Genomic DNA, 24,764 nt, shown 5'->3' with positions numbered 1-24,764 from the left:
CAGTTAATCTCTGCAAGTTTCATTACTCTACGATTAAAATTGTGGCCAGGAAGTTGTTCACAAACACACACACACACACACACACACACACACACATAAACAGGGGGTAAAACATAACCTCATACCAACTTCTTTGGCGGAGGTAATGAGAATTTTCAGATATGAAGCAAGCTTATGACGAGAAGAAATGCACAAAGGATAAGTGGAAAGTGAAAAAAAGCGTAGAAGAGAAAATTATGAAATTGAACTTGCTCAGATAGTCACACCTGGACACAGTTACGTTTGTACCAAACAAGAAAAGGTTCCCAGCATTCATTGTTGCATTAATCTTTATATTTATTTTTGTATGATTAGGTATTATTCCCATTTTGATGAATATGCATGGACGGTATGGGATATGCAGTAATCAATTGTTTTGGAAAGTTAGATGGAAATAAAACTGACTTGAGAACTAGATAAGTCAAGATCTCTGAAGATTCTATGCAGTGATACATTGAACCTCGAATGTTAGCGTAACACTACAGTCGATAACATGAATGATGTAACTAATTTATTATTATTATTATTATTATTATTATTATTATTATTATTATTATTATCTAAACTACAACCCTAGTTGGAAAAGCAGGATGCTATAAGCCCAGGGGCTCCAACAGGGAAAAATTGCCCAGTGAGGAAATGAAATAAACTACGAGAGACGTAGCCTAGGCCTAATGAAAAATTAAAATAAGATATTCTAAGGACAGTAACAACATTAAAATAAATCTTTCCTATATAAACTATAAAAAGAGACTTACGTCAACCAGTTCAACATAGAAACATTCGCTGCAGGTTTTTTAACTTTTGGAAGAATGGGGCACGTGTGCTATTTCTGAGTCTGTTTAACCGACCAATATATTTATGAATGAGGCAATCGATATGGCATCTATTTAGGAATAATCATATTATTATTATTATTATTATTATATATATATATATATATATATATATATATATATATATATATATATATATATATATATATATATAAACTCATAATAAACACAAGATACCCAGTTGGAAAAAAATGTATGGTTATTGTAATTTGCGTCAAAGTATCATAATTTCCAAACTGACTGAAAAAAATATATAAAAACACACACACACACAAGAACACCAGCCAACCTAAGGTTCCTAACCTAACCTAACCTAAAAGCGTAACCTTAAACTGTCGTATCCTTACCTTAGTACAATATCTAAAGGACACGTTGCCCCCCCCCCCCCCCCCACCCACCTTAAACTACCATCAGTAGAACTTCAAAAGTTCAAACTCGCCGAAAATGTTTTTGAGTTGAACAGGCTTGCATAAGTACTTTCATAGTTTATAAATCAAATATGTTTTTAAAATATTTTGTTTTAATTTTCATTACTTCTCATATCGTTTATTCAATTCCTTATTTCCTTTCCTCACGGAGCTAATTTTCCATGTTGGAGCCCTTGGGCTTTTAGCATCTTGCTTTTCCAACTAGGGTAGCTTAGCTAGTAATAATAATAATAATAATAATAATAATAATAATATCCTAAGCTTACTCTAACAAAATCTCAACCTTGTGTTTGATTTGTAAACCGTAAACCTAATTCTATATTATATTTCAAACCAAGAGAAACACCAATATTAAACAATTTCACTGCTCTGTTCTGGCAAACAGTAGCCTACATCGCCATGAGTCTATCAAATTATCATAACATGTAGGCATATTTACAGTATTCCTTACCTTAAGTTTGATAGCCCTTTGTAAGTATTGTGGGTACTGGAACTATTGCTGCTTCAAAAAGTCTTATGTTAGGTGATATTTACTAAAAAGAACACTAACATAGTATCCAAGTCTCTCGTGGGGGCATCAGAAGCTCACTGTGCCTGTATCCATGTGGAACTGAAAAGAAAGACGTTGCGGATGGGTATTGTAAAAGTACAATACATCCGGGAACTTATGCTTAAGTACTTGTAAGTTATAAGTTGTTAATTGGTTAAAGGAAAAAAAAAACTTGTTGAATACGTCATTCCAAATACATAGAAAGCTCACCGAAGATATTAAAACCAATGCATATACAAATAGCACGATAACCCACGACCATTAAGGTAAAATAAGATTAATTACAATAATAAGAATAAGCTTAAAAGCTTTGCACTTATCTATAAAGTGATACAGTGCCCGCAAACTTCTTTTGCAGAGTGAGCAATAAGGAACCGGGAACCAGTCTCCCAAATGTAAACAATGAACTTAAAGACTCCGAAATAAACTTTACATTTTATCCGATCGATACGTTAGTTATAATGCCGCAGTCCAATTAATTATACAGAGAAAATTGCCAGTACTCGTTCATTTCTAATGGCGAATTCCAGTTTCGCTGGAAATCAAAGTATATACTAACCAACTGAACAAATATCTAATATGAGAAAACTTCTCTTTGCCCTGTTGACTTAAAACTCGCTCCATTGTAATAGGTTTACTGGAAGAATTTATAACAGAAGTAGCATGAATCGAAAGATGAATAAGGACTAATGTTTGGTGACAAATAGTAATTTGTGGGCCTAGTTAGTCGGTAATTACTTATTATGAAGAGTAACAGGTTTATTTGTTTCCGATTTTGGTGGGTGTTAGTTGAGGCGATGAGCTGGGCCTTGCGATGAGTTGAGAGCCAGAGATAAAATGCTAGCGATAAATTGTACTCGACCCATTCTCGGAATCTTGCTGTTAAACCTTGTAAAAAGTAACCAATATTAAAGGCAAGTTCTTACTTAACGGACATTAACTCATCCCCACGGTCTAGCCGATACTATGAGCACTTTACCTTTTCGTAGCTTTACAGTCTTCGGCTACCCGTCCCATTATACTTTACTACTATAATGGTTGTTTTCCTGGTCCGGTCACACATGGAAAATCCCTGCGCCCCGAAAGACCTACAATATTTGTTTGTCGTATACATTCTTAGGCATCAGCGTAATCCGCATTGTTTGTATAATCCACGTTACCTTACCACCCCGAAAACAAGAGTCTTCAACTTCTCGAAACCCTTAATATCTTCAGTCCCATGGGTGTCTAGTTTGGGCCTCTGAGCTTGTTATACAATCTTGGGCCACATATTCGAAAACACTAGAACGGGCATGGGCTGTTCTGTTTTGTAAAGATTTCCTTGTCTTATGCAAGACACGGCCTCTTGCGTTGGCAGCCCGTAAGCGAATATGATCGGAATTTACTATAATTTACTTTGAAAGAGGGAGGTAGGCATGGACAACCGTTCGTTAACTGGCGGCCACATTTTACCATATCCAAGTGAGGACCGCGTGATAATACACATATGCAAGAAATAGTTGCCAACTTATCCAATGTATAGGCTACACTATTAACGACATTGTATATGTTTCTAGTAATAATATAATACCATGCTCGTAAGTAGAGAAAAATTACGAACTTCACTGTTTTTTTCAAAGACAGGTGACCGTAGCCCTAACCTACATATTTTCACATTCTTTCCTGGATACATGTGATGTATGTCCCATCTGATTTCTTTTGCATGAACCATAAATACAATCTTAAACGATTTCTGTTTTTAACTCAACTCATTGACGCTGTTTGCTCTATTCTCTTGTCATCCATGGAATTATTCTAAACAAATATATATATATTTTTTTAAAAGTAATGATCACCAGAGACAGTCAAATATAGCTTTCTTGTTTTTTCCAATAAATGTGAAAAGAAAGGAGAAATACAAACTTGTTTTAATAATTCATCAGATTCCTGTTAAAACAAGGGTCTCTTATAGTATTATATTTATAATATCTACAAGAGTTCAAGTGTTCGAGAATAATTTGGATGTCGAATGTTATCCCAATAAAAACGTTTAGTTATACTCCTAAGTAAAGAAGAAAGTATTAACAATACATCAGTTCTGAATACTGTTTAAAACTATTAACTTTTCTTATTCAGTTTTACGTATCTAAATAAGAACAATGACTTCATTTAGCAGGTTCTTTGATGTTGAACAATAACCACGTAAATCATCTGCAAAGAAACATAAAAAAGGTGTAGGCCTAAGTATTAATATATACAGCTAAGTTCATAGTTATAAGTCATTGATTTGTTAAGGCAACTATAACCCTATAGATTCTATAATATCTCTAGCAATTTTTCTTCTAGTATTAAAATGTCAAGCGGAATTATATAAATTAGTTCTCTTATTTGTTCCCCATTGGCAGGATACTCAAGAGACCACATTATAATTAACGTGTTTTCATGGTCATGTATAATTTGAACGTTTGCTTATTTATATCTCATTTCTTGTATTTTAAATGTAGACCTAGTCTTGTGAGCTCATTTATTGGATCTTTTCACTTATCTCATCCATAGGCCAACAATTACTATTATTACTAGCCAAGCTACAACTTTAGTTGAAAAAGCAGAATGCTACAAGACCAAGGGCTTCAATAAAGAGAATAGCCAAGAATGGAAAGGAAATAAATAGGATTAATAGGTATACATGAAAAGTAGTTAATAATGGATGTATAATATACGAAGATCAGTAACAACAGGGAAGGAAACTTATGTCAACCTGTTTAAGAGGAAAGCATTTGCAGTAAGTTTAAAAATGTGAAGTTCCGTCGATTCAACCATCATATTTGGAAGATCAACATCTTTCTGCAGTAGTACACTGCGTAATATTGGACCTTATCATGACCGAGAAGGTAAAACTGGAAGGTCTGAGTGCAAAGGTTAGTCAGAATTGTGACACATTATATGCGACATGTACAAAAAAGTAGTTGAACGACTCTGCCAGAGATTGATAACCAGATTAGGAATTTAATAAACATTAAGTTTTTGTCAAAAAGATTAAGATGAGAGTCAGCATCTGAAGACCAGACAAGAAAATGATACTCAAAACAGGATAGAATAGAATAAAAAAAATTTCCTCAGGATAGATTGACCACCGAAGATTTAAAGATTTCTTGAATATAATTTTTTTAATCACATCACGAGAATGGATTACTCCACTGGTTGCTTATTAAAGCTAGAATAAATTTTAAGATATGTACAATCAAGGTCTGTATATAGACCTTGGCCGCAGTGACGTCACTGTCTGGCTGACCTTACATATATAGACCTTGTGTACAATAACTCATCAAGTTAGAACCGGACATCCGACATGTGAAAGATAGTGGTCAAAGATGTAGTTATACTATAAGAGAGATTACTAGAGTGCCATATGTGAATTAAACCATGGAGAGGGGCAGATGGAGATGGTTTGGGATGCTCTTCGTACTCCCCAAGAGAGATTAGTTCACCAAACTTTCAACTGGGCTTCACAAGGCACTTGAAGAGTTGGAAGAGCTATGCCGACATGACTGTGGGCTATGAAACGTGGAGTAGGAGATAATGAACGGAGAAGTATTGATTTAAAAGCTCAAAATAGAGACGACTGGCGAAATCTAACCGAGGCCCTTTGCGTCAATAGGCGTAGGAGGAGATGATGATGATGTCCCTCTACTGCAGCAGGTTCTAGAGGAGCGATTTGTGACGTGTTGATAGCGGCCCCCAGATTTTAGTTATTGAAATATTTAAGATTATATTTGTTCATATCAGTTAACATCATTATTATCATTAGGAAATAAGAAAAGACATGCCAGTTTCATGTAAAATTTCTCAGTAAGACAAATAAAACAAGGAAAAATTGCAAAAAAAAATAAAATCGGTAGGTTACCTATCTAACTAGACTTGGTAACTGATAGAAAACGAGCATTTCATAAATTTACAAGTAAAATAATATAATGAACTACTTTTGCAAGAAAACTTTAATTAATTCTTTGAGTTTGGGGACTTAAAGGGGATGAGGAAAACGGAAATGCTTCTCCATGAGTCTATTATTGTTTACACAATGAAGAAGTGAAGGAGGACACTTTCGTCCGAATGCATGTACGCTTTAGGAAATAAAATATATAACTTTTTATCTTCTATTAATTAATCTTATTTAATTATGAATTCAAGAATAATGAAAAGGGACTTAGAGGGGATGAGGAAAACGGAAATGCTTCTCCATGAGTCTATTATTGTTTACACAATGAAGAAGTGAAAGAGCACACTTTCGTCCGAATGTATGCACGCTTTAGAAAAACAATATATAACTTTTTATATTCTATTGAATAATCTTATTTAATTATGAATTCAAGAATAATAAAATAAATATTTATAAGGAACTTTTAATCAGAATAAAGCAAAGGAAAATATTTTTATTTGCATTTTGACCAAAGATATTTGCGGTTTCCGGAACGACAAGGAATCGAACAGTCCGAGGAGACTGTACACAGGGTTGCCAGGGTTTCTATATGAGAAAAGGCCAACTTCTAATGAACTGTAGCTTTAAAAGGCCAACCCATTATTAGAAAAAGTCCAAAAATATAGTATTTAAAGCAAACATTTTTCATGACATTATTAAAGGGCAACTAACTACAAAAAGGCCAAAATTTGATTTTTTTTTGGCCTGAAAAAAGGCCAACCTGGCAACCCTGAGACTGTCTGTACAGATCGTGCAGTACTGTTTCGTCAAGCTCTACTTGATGAGCTGATTCATTTCGTTTCGATCTACGGTTCTACGCGTCTCTACTCTACCGTTATTAATGCAACAAGGATCTAACCGTCACCAGTGACATTTTCCAAGACGATGGCGTACCAATTGTACAGGAATACCACTCTGGGAAATACTCTACAAGAGAGTTTGGATGAACTGATACAGGTTTGTTTATAGTTCGAGATTTAGTAAGCCTCCATTGGAAGTAGGCCTATTAGCCATATCAATAGGCTAGAAGTATGCATTCCAATGTTAAGCAAAACTTACTGGTAAACCAACTTACCATAAGAGGATAATACTACCTCGAGTCTCACAGATATGTTGAGTAGGTCTAGTGAAGGCTACTCATTAGGTCTAGTGAAGGCTACTCATTAGGTCTAGTGAAGGCTACTCATTAGGTCTAGTGAAGGCTACTCATTAGGTCTAGTGAAGGCTACTCATTAGGTCTAGGTTAGACTACACCAACCCATAGGTCTATGTACGTTTATTATGGTTCCGATCAGGACAACATTCTCTAATAGTAAATACGGTTTCATTGAAGTGTATTACAGGGCAATGTAACCTTGGTAATCAACTAAAGTTCAAATTCGGTTAAATCACGTTATTTACCATAGGAAATCACACCTTGTAATACAATACAAATTTACCACCGGGTTTCCCCTTAATTTCATCCGTAATAACATCGACCAATTCGTCAACTTTAAGTTAGTCGGGTTGGTTGATCTGTTGTTAACGGTTGAAATGAAGTTAAAATTCGTTTAAATCACGTTATTAACTATAGGAAATCATATATTTTCTGTTCGAAAATCACACCCTGTAATACAATTCAAATTTACCAAAAATACTATTTTTCTTATGAGAAAACTTCCGTTTTTGAGGTGTATGTATGATAACGGCCACTTACATAAATGATGATGGCTTACCATGAATATGGCAGTTCGCCCCCGTTTAGGTGAGTAGGTAAGGACACTGCTTGTAGGTTAGGTTACTATTAGGGGATAAGTGTAGGTTAGTTGGTGACCATGGAGCCTTTGTAGGGTGACGGCCAGGTCCGTTCACCTAACAGGCCTTTGAAATACAAATATTCACTGAAATTATTAGTGGCCATGAAACTGAACACTTGAAAAAAAGTAGGGTCGTTAATTTGGTCGAAATTAATTATATCTTCAGAAACACGAGATGTAGCACCGAACGACATGGTGTCTGCACTAGAAAGAACGAGCGTGCTTCGTGTGAGGTATGGTATGATCGAGATTTTTGAATTCTTGAATTCTGATTGGGCAAAAAAATGCCCTTAGGCTAATCCGCAGGTCAAGTGGGGTCTCATTGGGTCGTTTCAAAAGTACCGCGGCCGCGATTAGTTCGGTAATTTGTCACTACAGCGGTGCTATCGCTATCGTAACGCCAACTACAGCTAGTTTTTTTAACTACGGGAGCGAGAAGATTCGTGGCCGGAGTAAGAACTCGAGCCACATAAATTTTCAGGTAATTTAGAGTTTTCAGCAAAAAACATAATAGTGTGCGTTTAAGCACATATTTAAGATCCGTAGACCATTTCCAAACGATCTTATTCTATACAAGATAACAGTGGGAGCGATAATAAACAAAATATGGCCGGGTGGCCGTAGCGCTACAAACTACCAAAATAATTATGCCTAGTCCTATTAATGCTATAAGAAAATTTAAATATATATTTAAATTTTTTCATGGTATTGATAGGACTAGGCCTAATTAATTTTATATATTTAAATTTTCTCATGGCATTAATGGGACTAGGCCTAATTATTCTTATTTGAACAATCTTGTTCTTTGTAATCAACTTTCATCCATGCAGCCAACGAATCGTGTAGACACGAGAATAATTACTGATGGTTCAATTTATTATTTCATGATAATGGAACTTGAAATCGGTTTGCAAGGTTAGGTTCGTATATATCTCGCTGATTTCTTTGATGTATCGGTGACTTCAATCATCATAGGAATTTGGAATTGGTGGTAATTTTGTAAATATTTACTATTCCATTATAAGCTTGTCTCCCATAGGAAAACAATAGCAGCTCAGACTAGCCGGGGTAGCCTATATGTATGATAGCGCCACTTGCATGTATGATTACAGCTAACTTAGAATACGGCAGTGTAAGGGGGGTCGCACGCCCCCCGTTATGTAAGTAGGCATGGACACGGTTTGTAGGTTAGGTTAGGGGGAAAAGTTTAAGTTAGTTGATATCCATTTGTAATCCACAAGGAAAGAACTGGCCGCTGATATACAAAGGCTCCGACTAGCCTATGATAGGTTTATTTAAAAAGTGGTTGCATTTCCAAAAACAAAATGGTATGTTGGTATAACCTTATCTGTGCCTGTGTGCTGTTCAGAGGTGATCATAAGTATGATGAGCCAGTATATTGGATATTAGGTTAGGTTAAGGGTTGAACGTTATGTTTTAAAATTTACTGTTGATGGCACAGGGGTAAAGGTGTAGCAAGGTATCTTTACCTTTGCACTATTCAGAGATACCGAGATATAAGGTGGTTCTTGCGTGGGAGAGGGGTTAGCGAGAACAGCATCCTAGTGTGGGAGAAATGAGAAGTTTTGAAATGTTACACCAAAATGGAACAAGTTTGGCCTAGTTCCAGATTGTCATTGATAGCCTAGAGTAGGTTAGGCTAATTCTGTAAAGGTAATACTACTGTACCATTATGTCATGGAATATGCTCTAAGGATGTAAAGGTGGTTGCCATTTGGCTTTTTCTTCTTATAGGGAATACGAGGGTCGGATGATTAAGAACTACTGTATGTATTGACCTATAAGATGTCAAGTGTTGTTATATTCCAAGTCTGTTGTTGTTTCAAAAGGTAATGACTGCTTATTGCAAGTGGGCTATTTGCTACCAAACGTTGGGAATTTTCAGTTACATAATTGTTAACTAATGTTTTGAGTCAATAAAAACTTCCTTATACAGTATTTTCATTCTTCTGTACCTGGATGTTTTCTGAATTTGGGAAGTGGTATCATATTGAAGCTTTTGTTTATGAAATCATACCTTAAACTACTCCATATTCATTAAAGAAAACATTATCTTAAAATAACACTTCAAAAATATTGGTTCTTTGTCAAGTAGAGTATATTGTGCAAGGTTAGGTTGGGGCGAGTCTTTTATTGTCATGAGGTCTTCTAGGATAGGTAAGTAGCGGGATTCAAGGGGCGCGTAATTTCCCCCTCCCACCTGTCGGCAAGAACTCGAATATTGACGTATGCTATGTTAATTTAGCACACACACCTGTATTTTGTATGACTTGTAGTGTTCTTAGTCAGGTAAGGCCTATTCTTACCACTACATTATGATATAACTCTCCCCCATTATTTACAGTACTATGACTTATAGTGCTCTAGGTCAAGGTATGGTGTGATCCAGGGGAGCGAAACTTAATTGTTCAAGTAAGGACCTGGCAAACTAGGTTAGGTGAGATTAAGTTTTAATGGAACCCTGTAATGGTTCTGTGTATATTTTTGTTACATATATGTATTTCCATTATTGTAGTGGGTGGCACATTTTTTCAGCTGGTTATGGTGTGATTTATGAATATCTACTCGTTCTGAGTGGTGTCATTTTATTATTCTTTATGTTCCCTCACCAGTTTACCATGAAGGTTCGCCCATAGTTGGGGCTCAGAAAAACCAAAGTATACACCAACAGTTTGGGTTTTAAATTTATAAGACTTGAGGTAAATAGTATGAAAAATCTATTTAGCAAAGAATTAAAGTACAATTTCAAGATGTTAACTTTGAGTTAATAAAAAAAGTTTGTGTAGGCCTATCACAACTAATCTAGCTTATTTAACTTTATAGCCTTGCTTAGTGAGCTTGGCTAGACTATGGGCAACATTTTTTAGGAAAGACTTCTATTTTTATATGTTTGTTTCTTTTCTTTGTTCCTCGACGGATTAATTTGATCAATACCATCATAAATTCTGCAGTTAGGGTATGTAGATTGATTGAATTTGATGTCAAAGTACACTCAAATCCTTAAGCAACTGCTTTCTGAGACTATAGAGAATTAAATCTTATCAGTGCAATGTAGGGATTCAGCTAGATGTTCGATGTTAGGGTCTGCCTGACCAGGGGTTCCTTAGGCCTCCCCATTTGACATCGTTGTCCATGAAATGTGTAAGCCATTTGGTATTCCGATGCCAGCATTCACTTGGACCCTTCTTTGAAGATCATAGAATCACATTAATCCATTTAATGCAGATGGGAATTTCAGGATAGAGAAATCCGTTGTAATGAGTAGCTAATCCATGAGAGGTCCACAATATTTTAGGTACAGTACTGTATTTGTTTACAAGACCACGCTCTCCATTTATTCCCAAATTATGCAGTCCTGCAGCTTTCCTCTTCGTGTACAGTAATTAGGAGGTTCTTTAAATGCTGGAAGGTGAAAAATGGCAAGATATGCTGAGCAAGGGGGGAGGGCTTATAAAAAAAACTAGCATGGTTTCCTCTCGAAACAACCTAGAATTTTTAGTTCATGACTTAATTGAGCCCACTGGTACCCAACAATTAGGAAAGTTTACTTGAATTTCATTGCTTTATGACAAAAGTTTATTCAGTCTTTTCTCATATGGCCTTCTCAAACACTTTTATTCTTAATGAACTAATGATATCCCTTGTAAAACACATTAAAGTAAGTGTGTTTGATGGTACAATTAATGGAAAACAAACTATATGGTGTGTTGTCAAACTTTTGTATACTGTACATTATTTAAAACTAATTAAAGGCATCATCAGTTTAACAGTGACCGATGAGGATTATAATAAAAGATAAGACAAATTGGGGTGTATTTAACATGAAGTTTAAAACTCCATATACCTAGGGTGGGAATGATTCACTGCTTGTTTAGCCATGTGAGAATAGAAACATTATCGTCATAGGGTTTAGAAAGTTATTGTATTCGTAGGTAATTGAATCTTACTCTCATGGTATCGCTGAGGTTGAATGAAAGAGAGGGGTTGCTGAGGCTTGGGAAAAAACATCAGTATATCTGGCACACATAGCATTAGGCCGCAGATGGGCTGAAGTTTAACTCATAACCTATCAGTGGATTTTTGCTTGTGGAACATGATACAGCACTGATCAATTCTCTGAATTCCTCTTTGTAGCTGATGATTGCTGCTAAAATCCAAAAAATATTTAACTAGTAAATATTACAATTCTTTAGTTGAAAATGTGGTATAAATATGACTAGCACATATTTAGCTGTTGTTTATTTACTCAAATAATTTGAGTATGCTTTTTCTTTTCAGTTCCAGCAGATATCTCCTTCGCTTGCACTGCGTGTACTGCTTCAGTTTGACAGGGCCATAAATCAAGCATTGGCTAACAAAGTTCGCGCACGTATCACTTTTAAGGTTTGTAGTGTTGTTATTTATTAGGGTTGTAAAATAAATTTTCATATTGTGCTTAAAATGTCTATAATATATAGAATATATCTCTTGTCAAAATAATATTCATTCCTACACAAATGCAAACCCTTGTGTTTAATGGGAATATGTTTTCACTTTTGGTAAAACTTGGCTGTCAATATTTAAGGGATTTTGACAAAGGAAAAATCTATTTACGGGCGAGGCACCTGTGTCGCTCCATGAAATGCGCCTTATAGCACCATTTCTAAGGTATAAATACTGCTAAATATACCAGAGAAAAAGTTGCATGGAATGCTAGGAATATACCCAGCTCGCCCACCCTTATATGGTGTCGGTATAGTAACTAGGGCGTGTTAGAACCAATGCCAGAGGTCCCTTACCAATTAGTCTTCTTCCTCAATATCCCCCGATACTACGAGGTGCTGTTCTACATCCGACTACTGCCCGCTACTACGGCTACTGCCCCCCCCACCACCACCACCACCCACGCGTCTCCTATCATTCTTTTAGCACCGTGTTATCAACATGCGTTCTTGTGTTCAGAACCTTTATTTTGTGTTTAGTGACAATGCCCGAGCTTCTAGAGTCTTCTACTCCCAAGTTAAGTATTGCAATTATCAATTTTGATGAGCTGAGGTAGCGACACACAAAATTTTTATAATATTGTTAATTTTAGTCTGGATGGGTAGCGTACAGCGGCGTATGATGCTTCTCCCCTGGCAGCCATTTTGGTGTCGCTACCTCCGAGAGCTTCATGCTTACTTGGTGACTTCCAATTAGTTCCTCATACTAATTGTAGTCTTGTTTTTTTAAATATTAAACTTAGCCGGTGAATATATAATAGCTGACGTCTCCGACGGCTCGACAGATTCCAAAAACTCGCGAGCGATCGCCATGAAGGTTGCGGGTGTGCCCACCAGCGCCGACTATCGGCCAGATACCGCATATACATGTAAACAGCTCCAGTTCTTCTCTGTCGGTTTCATCGACAAGTTGATTCCACTCGCTTTATGACCTCGAGTTTTCTACCGAATTGGTGAAGTACTTGGTTTTGGTTTTATTGCTTTCGCCGTGTTGGATTACTGTATTCAATACTATCTTCAAAAGAAATGCTTTTGAAAGGAGAGGAAAAGTGTTTTGCCCTTGCTTTTTTATCTCTGGTTTTTCCATAGAGTAAAGATAGCCGACCCTTCCCTCAGTGTACGGAAGTGTGTTTAAGGCTTTTAGTAATTATTTTATCACGTTATAAATTATTGTTGATAATTATAGATTTTCCTCTATATATTTTATATCTCACCTGCCTTTATTAGGCCTCTTCGATTAGCTTTCCTTTTATACTAAACATCAAGATAAATTTTATGTTTTGTTTATATGCGGCCTTTACCTATTCCTCCCCTAGTCCGAGATGTAGGCGGTCCTAACTTGGAAACCGAAGTTAAACAACGTTGAGCCCATTCAACTTTTATTTTCGTTAAGTTTAAATCATTTGCTCTGTAAGAGTTATGAAATGAATATTTTTTAGAAAATATTTTAAGAAATATATTCTTTGTATAGTCTTCGTGCTGTTTTTTTTTTTCAAAGATGAACTAACATTTGGTTTATTTATGCTACGCAGTTTGCGCTCTATCGTTACGATAGAGAAAGAGAGAATCACGGTTTCACTTTGCAGAAAGAGTAAATCGATTTTGACGTTTTGTTCATTCTTCTTTCAAACTGAAGTGTTTTAAATACTAATTTAAAGGAACTTGTTAATTTTCAATTTCTTAGTCCTTTCAGTTTTTTCCTTTGGTCAAATAACCTGTTTATTGACGAAGGGTGAGTGGGCAATTCTCTTGTGTGTGACAAGAGAGAGAGAGAGACAGAGAGAGAAAGAGAGAACGATCCGATCTTTATTCTCGTCCCAAGTAAGGAGTTTGGGAGCGAGTAACGTTGTTCTCGATTCAGTTTTTTTTTTTTTTTTTTTTACTCTCGTCCCAAGGCACTGTACGGTGAGAGATTGAAAACGTAGTCTTTAGTGAACTAGTGTTTAGTCTCCTCCCCAGTCACTGATCCTTTTTAACTTTATATATTTCCGTTTTATTCGATATATATGTATATGTTTTTTTATTTTTGCATGTGTGTTTCATTTTGTACTAATGTGCTTACATTATACGACTCATTTCGCAATTATAACCTTTTGATGTAAGGGAGAATTGCGTGCTTCAGGTAGATATCAGTTTTATTCATGCCTAATGTGAAATTATTGAAAAATACGATATCAGTGAAGTGAGTGCAAGAAAACATGTTCTGTGTTGCGGAGGGTTCGTTTGTTCGTGCTTGTCGCTCCCCTAGTCCGAGACCTCTTTCAGGCTCCCCTGCACCAGGGAGAAGTAATGTTGTAGGACTTAAGGGGACGAGAGGCACACCCGCAACCTTCACGGCGATCGCTCGCGAGTTTTTGGAATCTGTCGAGCCGTCGGAGACGTCAGCTATTATATATTCACCGGGTAAGTATATTCAAAAATTTATTTTATAATCAAAATATCATATTTAGTTCTAGACATCTTTTACAGTTTTTAAGTATGGTTATTGAAGTTTATTAACGTTTGAGTATTAGTTAGGCTATTTTGGCATTCATTTGGTCAGCCTACCCGACCGGGCGGTATGCGGCTTCGGAAGGTAGCCTACGCCAGTGGGCTTCCCCTTCGATATACGTATTTTATATCCAGGTTAAGATGTTCCTATTGAATATTATGTGGGGAGTTGGGACACGTTTAAACTTTATATAGGATGATATCCTTAAGTCATTGTACTACCTGACCAGGTCGGCATTATACCCGATTTTGTTACTGTATTGGTAGAGGGCAGCAAGCCCCCCCACCTAGTAGTCCCTTAGTTTTCAGGTACTGGAGAGTACAGACGTACTCTTGGCATTGCCAACTGGCTGTTTTTATTTTTTGGTTTTCTTCTAGATAATGGTTAGCAGTTTGTGTGCAAGGAAAATTAATGAAGGAAGAAGAAATGTTTTGCAGTTTTCAATATTAAACTTACCCGATAATCATGTAGCTGTCAACTCCGTTGCCCGACAGAATTCTACGGGAGGGATACGCCAGCTATCACTATACTAGAAGGGGGTGTACTCACAAGCGCCACCTGTGGCCAGGTACTACAGTACTTGTTGTTGACGCCACCTCACTTTTTCCTCTGTCGTGCTTCCGGCAAGACGTTCTTGGATACGCTTATGATTTTGGAGTATTGTTCACGGTTTGGTGAAGTATTTCTCTAAAATTTGCAGCTATTCGCTATACTAGAAACTTCTATATTAGCTTAGTTAGCTTTTGGAATTAATTTAATTATGGTGACGAAGAGAGTATGAACTCTCTTTCACCTTTAAATGGCCGATCCTTCCCTTAGACGGAAGTGTTGGTGTCTAAGAGAGTATAGACTCTCTTTCTTAATTTTGCTTAACCAAAGTTATAGATTTATTTTATATCTCTCCGCCTTTTATAGGCCTCTTCGATTAACTTCCTTTTATTATAAACTTATTAAAATTAATTTTTATATTTGTTTATTTTCGACCTTTCCTAATAGTAGGCGGTCTTTTCTTGGTACCGAAGTTAATTAACATTGAGCCCGTCATTTCGGTTTTACCTGTTAACATATTTTGCTATTTTAATGTTTTTGAAAGAATTTCTTTGATAGTCTCGTACTGTTTTCAAAGTTGAACTAACGTTTTGTTTTGTCTCTGCAGTTGTTGACGTTCAGAACGTTCAACTTGCGCTCTATCGTCACGATAGAGAGAAAATTTTCACGGTGTCACGTTGCAGTAAGAGTAACCGTGTCTAGCGTTTTGTTCATTCTTTCTTAACTTAATGGTTTTAATTCTAATAAATTGGGAAATATTTCAGTTTTTTCCTTTAACAATAATATGTTTTAACGATATATATGATTGGGCTCTTCTCTCAGGTTCTAAGTCGAGAGAGAGAGAGAGAGAGAGAGAGAGAGAGAGAGAGAGAGAGAGAGAGAGAGAGAGAGAGAGAGAGAGAGAGAGAGAGAGAGGGGGGGGGGGGGGATAAACGTTTCGTTCAAGCGAGTAACGTTGTTATCGTTTTTGCTCTTCTCCCTAGTCTCTTTAGGGGAAGAAGGTAAATGTTTCTAGAGTTTTTCTTGTTCTCAAGCTTTATGCGGTGAGAGATTTTAAACGTAGTTTATTTGATCTAGTGTTTAGTCTCTTTCCAGCCACTGAATTATTTATCTTTCATTAGATTTTTCTGTTACATTGTAATTCTGTTTTTGCAATTACTAACTTTTGAGAAAGGATAGAATTGCGTGTTTCAGGTACAAACCACTTAAAGTTTCGAGTTCAGTGAAATAAGTGCAAACAGAAAATCAAAAGTGATAAGTGATTAGCGCAAAGTGTGTCAGTGTTGTGCGTGAGGGTACTTCTGTGCGTGCCAGTCGTCCTCCCAGTCCGGGACCTCTTGCAAGCTCCCAAGCCCAGGGGAGAAGCAATGTCGAAGGGCAAAAGGGTTCGGCAGGCCTTGATCGGCGCACAGAAGTATCCTCGGTGGTTGCGGGCGTGTCTTTCAGAGACCGTCACTCCCACCCGCAGACGATTGAGCCCTTAATTTGCTCGTCTGCAGAAGAAATTTCGGGGAGAAAACGCTGGTCTCAGGTCTCAAGACCTCTTGAACGTAAAGTCCAGACCTATGCCAGACGTACGAAGTTAGAGTTCAACAACCCGGATGCAGTCATTGGGTTAGCTCTGACTCTCCTCAGTCATCAGGTGACTGCACACCTCCTAAAAGGAGTAAGGTTCTGCCGCAACAGATCTCTTCTGTTAAGGCTTCGCCTCAGCAGACCTTAGTGTCTGCCGACCCCAAGTTGTCTCTACTGCAGTCCATGCATTCACAACTTGCGGTCTTGATAATACCTTACCACGTTCTGAGTTTACTGTTTCCAGCGGTGTGCAGCCCCCTCTGCCTTCCTTAAGACAACCTCAGCAATGGGAACAGGAAGCTTATACCCTACTTCCTCCGCTTCCACTTGCAGTTCCACCAGTGAGGCAAAACTCTCTTGAGGTACAACAACCTCTCCCACCTATGAGTCAGTCTCCTCAGCCCTCGCTGCAGCGAGCTCAACCCTTCTCAAGGCAAGCGCATCAACACCTTAGCCTTGCGCCTCAGGAGCCTCAACTCGCGAGACAATTACTGCGTTCTGCGCAGCCACTACCTCATCGCTCACAGCTCACACCGCAGGAACCTCAACTCGTTCCTCAGGAACTCGCTACTGCGCATCCATCAACCTTACAGCAAGCGCAACTGTTGAGGCAGCTACCTCATGCTATGAGTCAGCCACCTCAACGCATGCATCTGCTACTTTCTCCTCAACTTGAGAAATAACAAATGACAATAATAACACCTCATTACTTTCATAACTTGCAGTATGCCTACACAAACATTATGATCATGGAGGTTATTTGTCTTACTTATATAAAAATATATATGTATTCCTTGCAATATATTTTTAACAATATCGCAGAATATGGCAAAAATATCTTCAAAACAAAAATGAATCATGAGTTATGAATGTAAGGTAAATATTATGTTGATATTAAAACCCCATGCAAGCATGCATGAAGCACTCTAGCACTGGTCATGGAATTTCTGAGAAATGTTTAACGCCATGCAACACGCTCTGCTTACCTTACAGCATGCTCTACATACAGCATGCTCTGCATACAGCATGCTCTGCATACAGCATGCTCTGCATACAACATGCTCTGCATACAGCATGCTCTGCATTCAGCATGCTCTGCATACAACATGCTCTGCATACAGCATGCTCTGCATACAACATGCTCTGCATACCTTACCGCATGCTTCTCAGTCATACATCTTTGGTTGTTGCCAACTCACTAGACTGTCAAGCAGTTTCATAATGTTGCCTTCTAGTCTGCTGCTTTTGCACCATTGAAACCCTCACTGAGAGAACTTAACTTTTCTCGGATATGGTCCCTGTAGATGAGAAAGTGCTTTTCTCCCTCCTTCTGATATTCCCTTGAGGACTCTGTCATTTGGAGAGGAGCCTTTAGCTGCGTAGCCTCCTTTGGACTTTTATTTAAGCATAACATGCTTCCAGGGAAGGTAATGGTTCCACTTCAGTCACTAACCCCGTCTGTTACCACACCTGCTCCCATAGACCTTGAGCTGTGTTGCAAGACATGCAGTCCAAGCTTAGTCCTTGTTAAAGGATTTTTTGTTTACGGAGTCAGTGTGTCACTGGGAAGACGTTCAACAACCAGCAGAAGTGACTTGTTGTGACGCAGTGCGGCAACCTCAGCAACCCGATAAGGAGTTGTCTGTACGACCCAGACAGTCTAGACAGCTTCGGGTTGTCAATGTACTTCCTCGCTTCCCCATGGTTGACAGTTCACAGACTGTGCAGCAGTACCATGATCTTGTGTCCGGCTCCGTCAGACGACTGGCTTTTAAGAGCTCCCACAAGTCGTCGCTGTCTGGAGATTCTCAGATGGACTATGGATCTGACCAAGGAACTGGGCCTCCTGGTCAATTTTGAGGAGTCTCCGCTCATCCCATCCCAGACCATTGTCTCCCTGGGTATGGATCTTCAGAGTCGAGCTTTTCGGGCTTTTCCGTCGGCCCCAAGGATCTTCCAAGCCCTAGAATGCATCCAGAGCATGCTGAGAAGGAACCGATGCTCAGTCAGGTAGTGGATGAGTCTAACAGGGACACTTTCATCGCTGGCCCTGTTCATCGTGTTAGGGAGAATCCACCTCCCCCCCTTCAGTATCATCTAGCTGCTCACTGGATAAAGGACATGACGCTAGAGACGGTCTCAGTTCCTGTTTCCGAAGAGAGGAGGTCTTCTCTCGCGTGGTGTAAGAACAGCTTTCTTCCCAAGGAAGTCTACCTTTGGCTGTTCAGAAACCCGACCGCCGTCTCCTCTCGGACACATCAGACACGGGCTGGGGTGCGACTTTGGACGGACAGGAATGATCGAGAACATGGAATCAGGAGCAAAGGACACTTCACATCAATTGCAGGAGTTGTTGGCAGTTCTTCTGGCCTTGATAAACTTCAAGTCCCTCCAGCTTCACAAAGTGGTGGAGGTGGACTCTGACAACACCACAGCCCTGGCTGACACCTTCAAGCAGGGAGGGACTCTTTCGTGAAGTTGTTCTAGATCGCAAGGGACCTCCTCATCTGGTCTAAAGATCGAAAGCTCACGCTGGTAACGAGGTTCATTCAGGGCGGTATGAAGGTCATGGCAGATCACCTCAGCCGGAAGGGTCAGGTCATCCCCACAGAGTGGACCCTTCACAAGAATGTTTGCAGCAGACTTTGGGCCCTGTGGGGTCAGCCAACCATAGATCTGTTCGCTACCTCGATAACCTAGAGACTCCTATTGTATTGTTCTCCGATTCCAGACTCAGCAGCAGTTCACGTGGATGCTTTTCTGCTGGATTGGTTCCATCTCGACCTGTATGCATTCCCGCAGTTCAAGATTGTCAACAGGGTACTTCAGAAGTTCTCCTCTGGCAAAGGGACATGGCTGACGTTGGTTGGCTCCGCTCTGGCCCGCGAGAGAATGGTTCTTAGAGGTACTGCAATGGCTGGTCGACATTCCCAGGACTCTTCCTCTAGGAGTGAACCTTCTACGTCTACCTCACGTAAAGAAGGTACACCCGAACCTCCACGCTCTTCGTCTGACTGCCTTCAGACTTTCGAAAGACTCTCAAGAGCTAGGGGCTTTTCGAAGGAGGCAGCCAGAACGATTGCCAAAGCAAGGAGAACATCCACTCTCAGAATCTATCAGTCTCAAGGGGAAGTCTTCCGTAGCTGGTACAAGACCAATGCAGTTTCCTCAACCAGTACCACTGTAACCCAGATTGCTGACTTCCTGTTATATCTAAGGAAAGTAAGATCCCTTTCAGCTCCTACGATCAAGGGTTACAGAAGTATGTTGGCAGCGGTTTTCCGCCACAGAGGCTTGGATCTTTCCACCAACAAAGATCTACAGGACCTCCCTAGGTCTTTTGAGACCTCAAAGGAACGTCGGTTGTCCACTCCAGGCTGGAATCTAGACGTTGTCCTAAGGTTCCTTATGTCATCAAGATTTGAACCTCTCCAATCAGCCTCTTTTTAGGACCTCACATTAAAAACTCTTTTCCTCGTGTGCTTGACAACAGCTAAAAGAGTAAGTGAGATCCACGCCTTCAGCAGGATCATTGTTTTCACATCTGAAACGGCTACATGTTCCTTGCAGCTCGGTTTTTGCTAAACAAGCTTCCTTCACGTCCTTGGCCTAAGTCGTTCGAGATCCCAAGCCTGTCCAACTTGGTGGGGAATGAACTGGAGAGAGTACTTTGCCCAGTTAGAGCTCTTAGGTACTATCTAAAAAGGTCTTAACCTTTACAAGGACAATCAGAAGCCTTATAGTGTGCTATCAAGAAACCTTCTTTTCCAAGTTCTAAGAACTCAGTTTCTTACTATTCAGGCTTCTGATTAGAGAAACACATTCTCATCTGAAGGAAGAAGACCTTGCTTTGCTGAAGGTAAGGACACATGAAGTGGGAGCTGTGGCTACTTCAGTGGCCTTCAAACAGAGCCATTCTCTGCAGAGTGTTATGGATGCAACCTATTGGAGAAGCAAGTCAGTGTTCGCATCATTCTATCTCAAAGATGTCCAGTCTCTTTACGAGTACTGCTACACCCTGGGACCATTCGTAGCAACGAATGCAGTAGTAGGCGAGGGCTCAGCCACTACATTCCCATAATCCCATAACCTTTTAACCTTTCTCTTGAATACTTTTTATGGGTTGTACGGTCGGCTAAGAAGCCTTCCACATCCTTGTTGATTTGGCGGGTGGTCAATTCTTTCTTGAGAAGCGCCGAGGTTAAAGGTTGTGATGAGGTCCTTTAGTATGGGTTGCAGCCCTGTATACTTTAGCACCTTTGAGTTGATTCAGCCTTCCAAGAGGAACGCTGCGCTCAGTAAGGAAGACGATCTTATTAAAGGCAGAGTAACGGTTCAAGTCGACTTCCTTACCAGGTACTTATTATTTCATTGTTATTGTGGATAACTGATTATATGAAATACGGGATACTTAGCTATCCTTTAGTCTTGTACACTGGTTTTTCACCCACCCCCCTGGGTGTGAATCAGCTACATGATTATCGGGTAAGTTTAATATTGAAAAATGTTATTTTCATTAGTAAAATAAATTTTTGAATATACTTACCCGATAATCATGATTTAATTGACCCACCCTTCCTCCCCATAGAGAACCAGTGGACCGAGGAAAAAGTGAGGTGGCGTCAACAACAAGTACTGTAGTACCTGGCCACAGGTGGCGCTTGTGAGTACACCCCCTTCTAGTATAGTGATAGCTGGCGTATCCCTCCCGTAGAATTCTGTCGGGCAACGGAGTTGACAGCTACATGATTATCGGGTAAGTATATTCAAAAATTTATTTTACTAATGAAAACATTTTTCTTGATAACTGTAGTGGACTGACTGTTTCTGTGTAACCCACAGGAGCATCACCTCATATGTTCGTACGTGGCTTCTACAGGTGAACCACCTCACATGTTTGTAAATGGGCCCATCTTTCCGCTCTTGAGCTCATTAGTGTACTCCTACAGATATGCCACCTCGTCTGTTTGCCTACGTGCTCCAACAGCAGTGTTGCATCATTTCTTTGCGCTCCCTCATCTTATTACTTCACCTCACCTGTTCGTGATCAGTTTATAACTTCTTGGAGGTGAAAAGGTAGTCATTCTCTCTCCCAGGAATCTACTTAGGCCTGCTGATAAGAGATGTAGTTTTACATCCTCAGAAGACGAATCTTCTTTGCACAGAGAGAATTATGATAAGAACTTAAAGGAGCATTGCTTATAAGCAATCACCTGTTCATGCTCACTTACATTATTGTAGCTTTAAAAACTTTTCAATAGCACTAAGAATAATTTTGTGACATTATTTTGAGGGCCTGTCTATTATGGGTTTGTTCCGTAACCGAAATACAAACCACGCTATTTACATAGGGCATTACTTTCGGCGTAGCTGAAATTGACGAGCCATTAGATTTTTAACGAGGGTTTACTACCTCCGCGCTAGTTAGCAGGGGGTAGGGGAGGGGTAGCTTGCTACCCCTCCCCCTTCACACACCGGTGAAATGTCTCCCTTCACTTTTGGCTCGGACGATGTACAGACGTGTCTGTCTTTCGTCCTCGCTTGGCAGCCATTTAATGTTTTGTCTTTACTTAATTACTTACTTTTCTTATACTCTATATATATGTAAACATATTTTCATGTTTATGTATATATTTGAGTATAGAAATCTTTTCAGTGTTCATGCTGGTGTGTGTAGAGTACGATATCTCCTTGTAGCCCGCCGGCAGTCAGGCCACCTCGGTGTATTTTTATGGGTTGCAATCGAGTTTGACTACTGTCTCTCTCTCTTGAGGTCGTTCACCCTTTACTACGTACTCGGTAGCTTCCTTCCCGTGTCGGGTGGAGTTGCTACGCCGTACATTTTATCTCAATTATTTTTATGAATCTAATTGTATTTGTTAATTTAGCAGCTTTTTGTAGAACGCTTCCCTTCGGGGTTTTTTCGTTCTTACTTTAGTGAACATTCTTAATTGAATCATATAATTATAATTGTTATAATTCTGTTTTTGTTACAGCTCTCCGCCCTTCCCCCTTCTCGTGAGTGTGAGTGGGGTAGAGGGCACATGCCTGTTGTGTAATTCTTGTGTTCTTTTCCCTGGGGATTCCTCTATGGAGTCTCCCCGGGGGAATGAATGTTAACTAATTACTTTTTATTTTCACAGATAACGATCTAGTTTTTCGTTTGCATTTGTGACAACGGAGTGAGCTGTCTTATTGGGGCCTGTGGAGTCTGCTGTTGCTGCCTCCTCAATAGGACTTCGTCAGGGGCGTGCTCCTTCTCCTGGAAGTTCTCCCGTGACAACTGACAGCTCTTTAGTTCATCTTATTACGCTCAGGAGGTTCGCCTCCTTGGGTAGGTAACTTCCCTTCCGAGGGAAGGTTCCCTGCCCAGGTTTGAGTTTTTTCCCTTTGGGGGAACTTCTCTTACCTTTATTTTTATTTTGTTCCTGGTCCTCCGGCGGTTATGCTCTTGGTGCTGAGCGACCGTCTTTGTAACCTTGCTCAAGGGGCTGAGCGGTTGCAAGCTCAGACCATGGAATTCGTGCGACTATGGTCTTGGTGCTGAGCGGTCGCACCTGCAGCTACGCTCAAGGGGCTGAGCAGCTGCAGGAGCCCCTCTTCGGAGGATTGCTCATTTTAGGTCACTTGTTGACCTTTCGGCCCTATGGGCCCCTTCTTCAGTCTCTTCTACGAAGTGTTCCTCTCTCGTTCGCGAGGGAGGACACTCATAGAGACTCCTCTTCGGAGGACTCCTTCTGCTGCTGTTGCTGAAGGCTCAGTCCCCTTCGGGGGCAGCTGAGCCCTACAGTCTCTCCTGCGAGTGCTTCTCCCCTGGGGGGGGAGTTCACCACAGAGACTCCTCTTCGGAGGACTCCTTCTGCTGTTGTTGCTGAAGGCTCAGTTCCCTTCGGGGGGCAGCTGAGCCCTACGGTCTCTCCTGTGAGTGCTTCTCCCCCGGGGGGGAGTTCACCACAGAGACTCCTCTTCGGAGGACTCCTCCTGCTATTGTTGCTGTTGTTGCTGAGGGCTCAGTTCCCTTCGGGGACGGCTGATGCCAACGGTCTCTCCTGCCAGTGACTCTTCCCCTCGGGAGAGTTCACTATCAGAGACTCCTCTTCGGAGGTCGGAGGGCGTTGCGCCTGTCCGAGGTCGTCTTCATCTTCATTCGACGTTCTCTGCAGAGGACCCTCCTCGACGAGTACTGACCGCTGCAGCTACTTCTCTGTCCCTCGGAAGATCGTTCGCGATCTCCGACTCCTGCCAGACCTTCTAGTCGTCATCTCCGTTCCTGGACGCAGATGCGCTGTGGGCGCCAACGCACCCCGTTCCAACGGGCACCGGTCCATTCGGGGCTAAGGGGCTTATTCCACGGTGTGGGTAAGTCCCTTAAGTGCCGGGTTTTACCTGCGCGCCAACGAGCGCACAGTAGCGCTAGCGCTCGCTTGATGTGGACCACGATCTCCTGTAGTTGAGTCTCGCCATAGATCTTCTGGTCGCCAGCGCTCACCTGTGCTTCTGAGACCTTCTGTGCGCCAGCGCTCTTCAGCTCGCCAGCGCACATCTGCGCGCCCTTTCTTGCTACGCGCCAATGGTCTCCTGAACGCCCACGATCACCTGCTTGGTAGCGCGCTTCGGCACTTCCCTTCCTTATGTGCGCATAGCGCGCCAACGTTTGCCCTCGTCCCCATTCAGGCCTATGGTCAGGACCTGAAGGGTACCTCCACATCAATCAGCTAGGATTAGGGCCGTGGTCTGGCCCTTCAACAGTTCCAACAGATCCTGGCGAGTCACTCCGTGAGCGACAACTCCACGGTACTGGCATATTTCAACTAGCAGGGAGGTACATTTTCATACTTTTGCATCTTGCAGTAGAGATACTGAGATGAACCGAAGTCCACTCAATACCACTATCGGCTCGCTTCATTCCAGGCAAAGGAATGTGCTCTCCGACAATCTGAGCAGGGACTCACAGATAGAGAGTACCTGGGGGTCTTCGGCCCCAAGTAACCAGCAAAGCCCTGACCTGGGGGACCTGCTCACGACAGCCTTGATCTTCAAGCT

General features: G+C 40.4%; 1 protein-coding gene across 2 annotated transcripts in view; it reads left to right on the top strand.

The window, feature by feature from the left end:
- Positions 1–6,550: 6,550 nt before the first annotated feature.
- TfIIA-S (Transcription-factor-IIA-S) overlaps positions 6,551–24,764 on the top strand; it is a 34,699-nt gene continuing 16,485 nt past the window's right edge. For both annotated transcript variants that reach the window (XM_068347415.1, XM_068347416.1), the window contains exons 1-2: positions 6,551–6,765; positions 11,904–12,008. In XM_068347415.1, coding sequence (XP_068203516.1) covers positions 6,694–6,765; positions 11,904–12,008 — 177 coding nt within the window. In that variant the 5' untranslated portion in view covers positions 6,551–6,693. The remainder of the gene's footprint in view (positions 6,766–11,903; positions 12,009–24,764) is intronic.

This window comes from Palaemon carinicauda, chromosome 23 (genome assembly GCF_036898095.1).
Source record: "Palaemon carinicauda isolate YSFRI2023 chromosome 23, ASM3689809v2, whole genome shotgun sequence".
NCBI lineage: Eukaryota > Metazoa > Arthropoda > Malacostraca > Decapoda > Palaemonidae > Palaemon > Palaemon carinicauda.
Note: the sequence above shows the minus strand (reverse complement) of the source record. Positions and strands in the feature narration are given on the sequence as shown.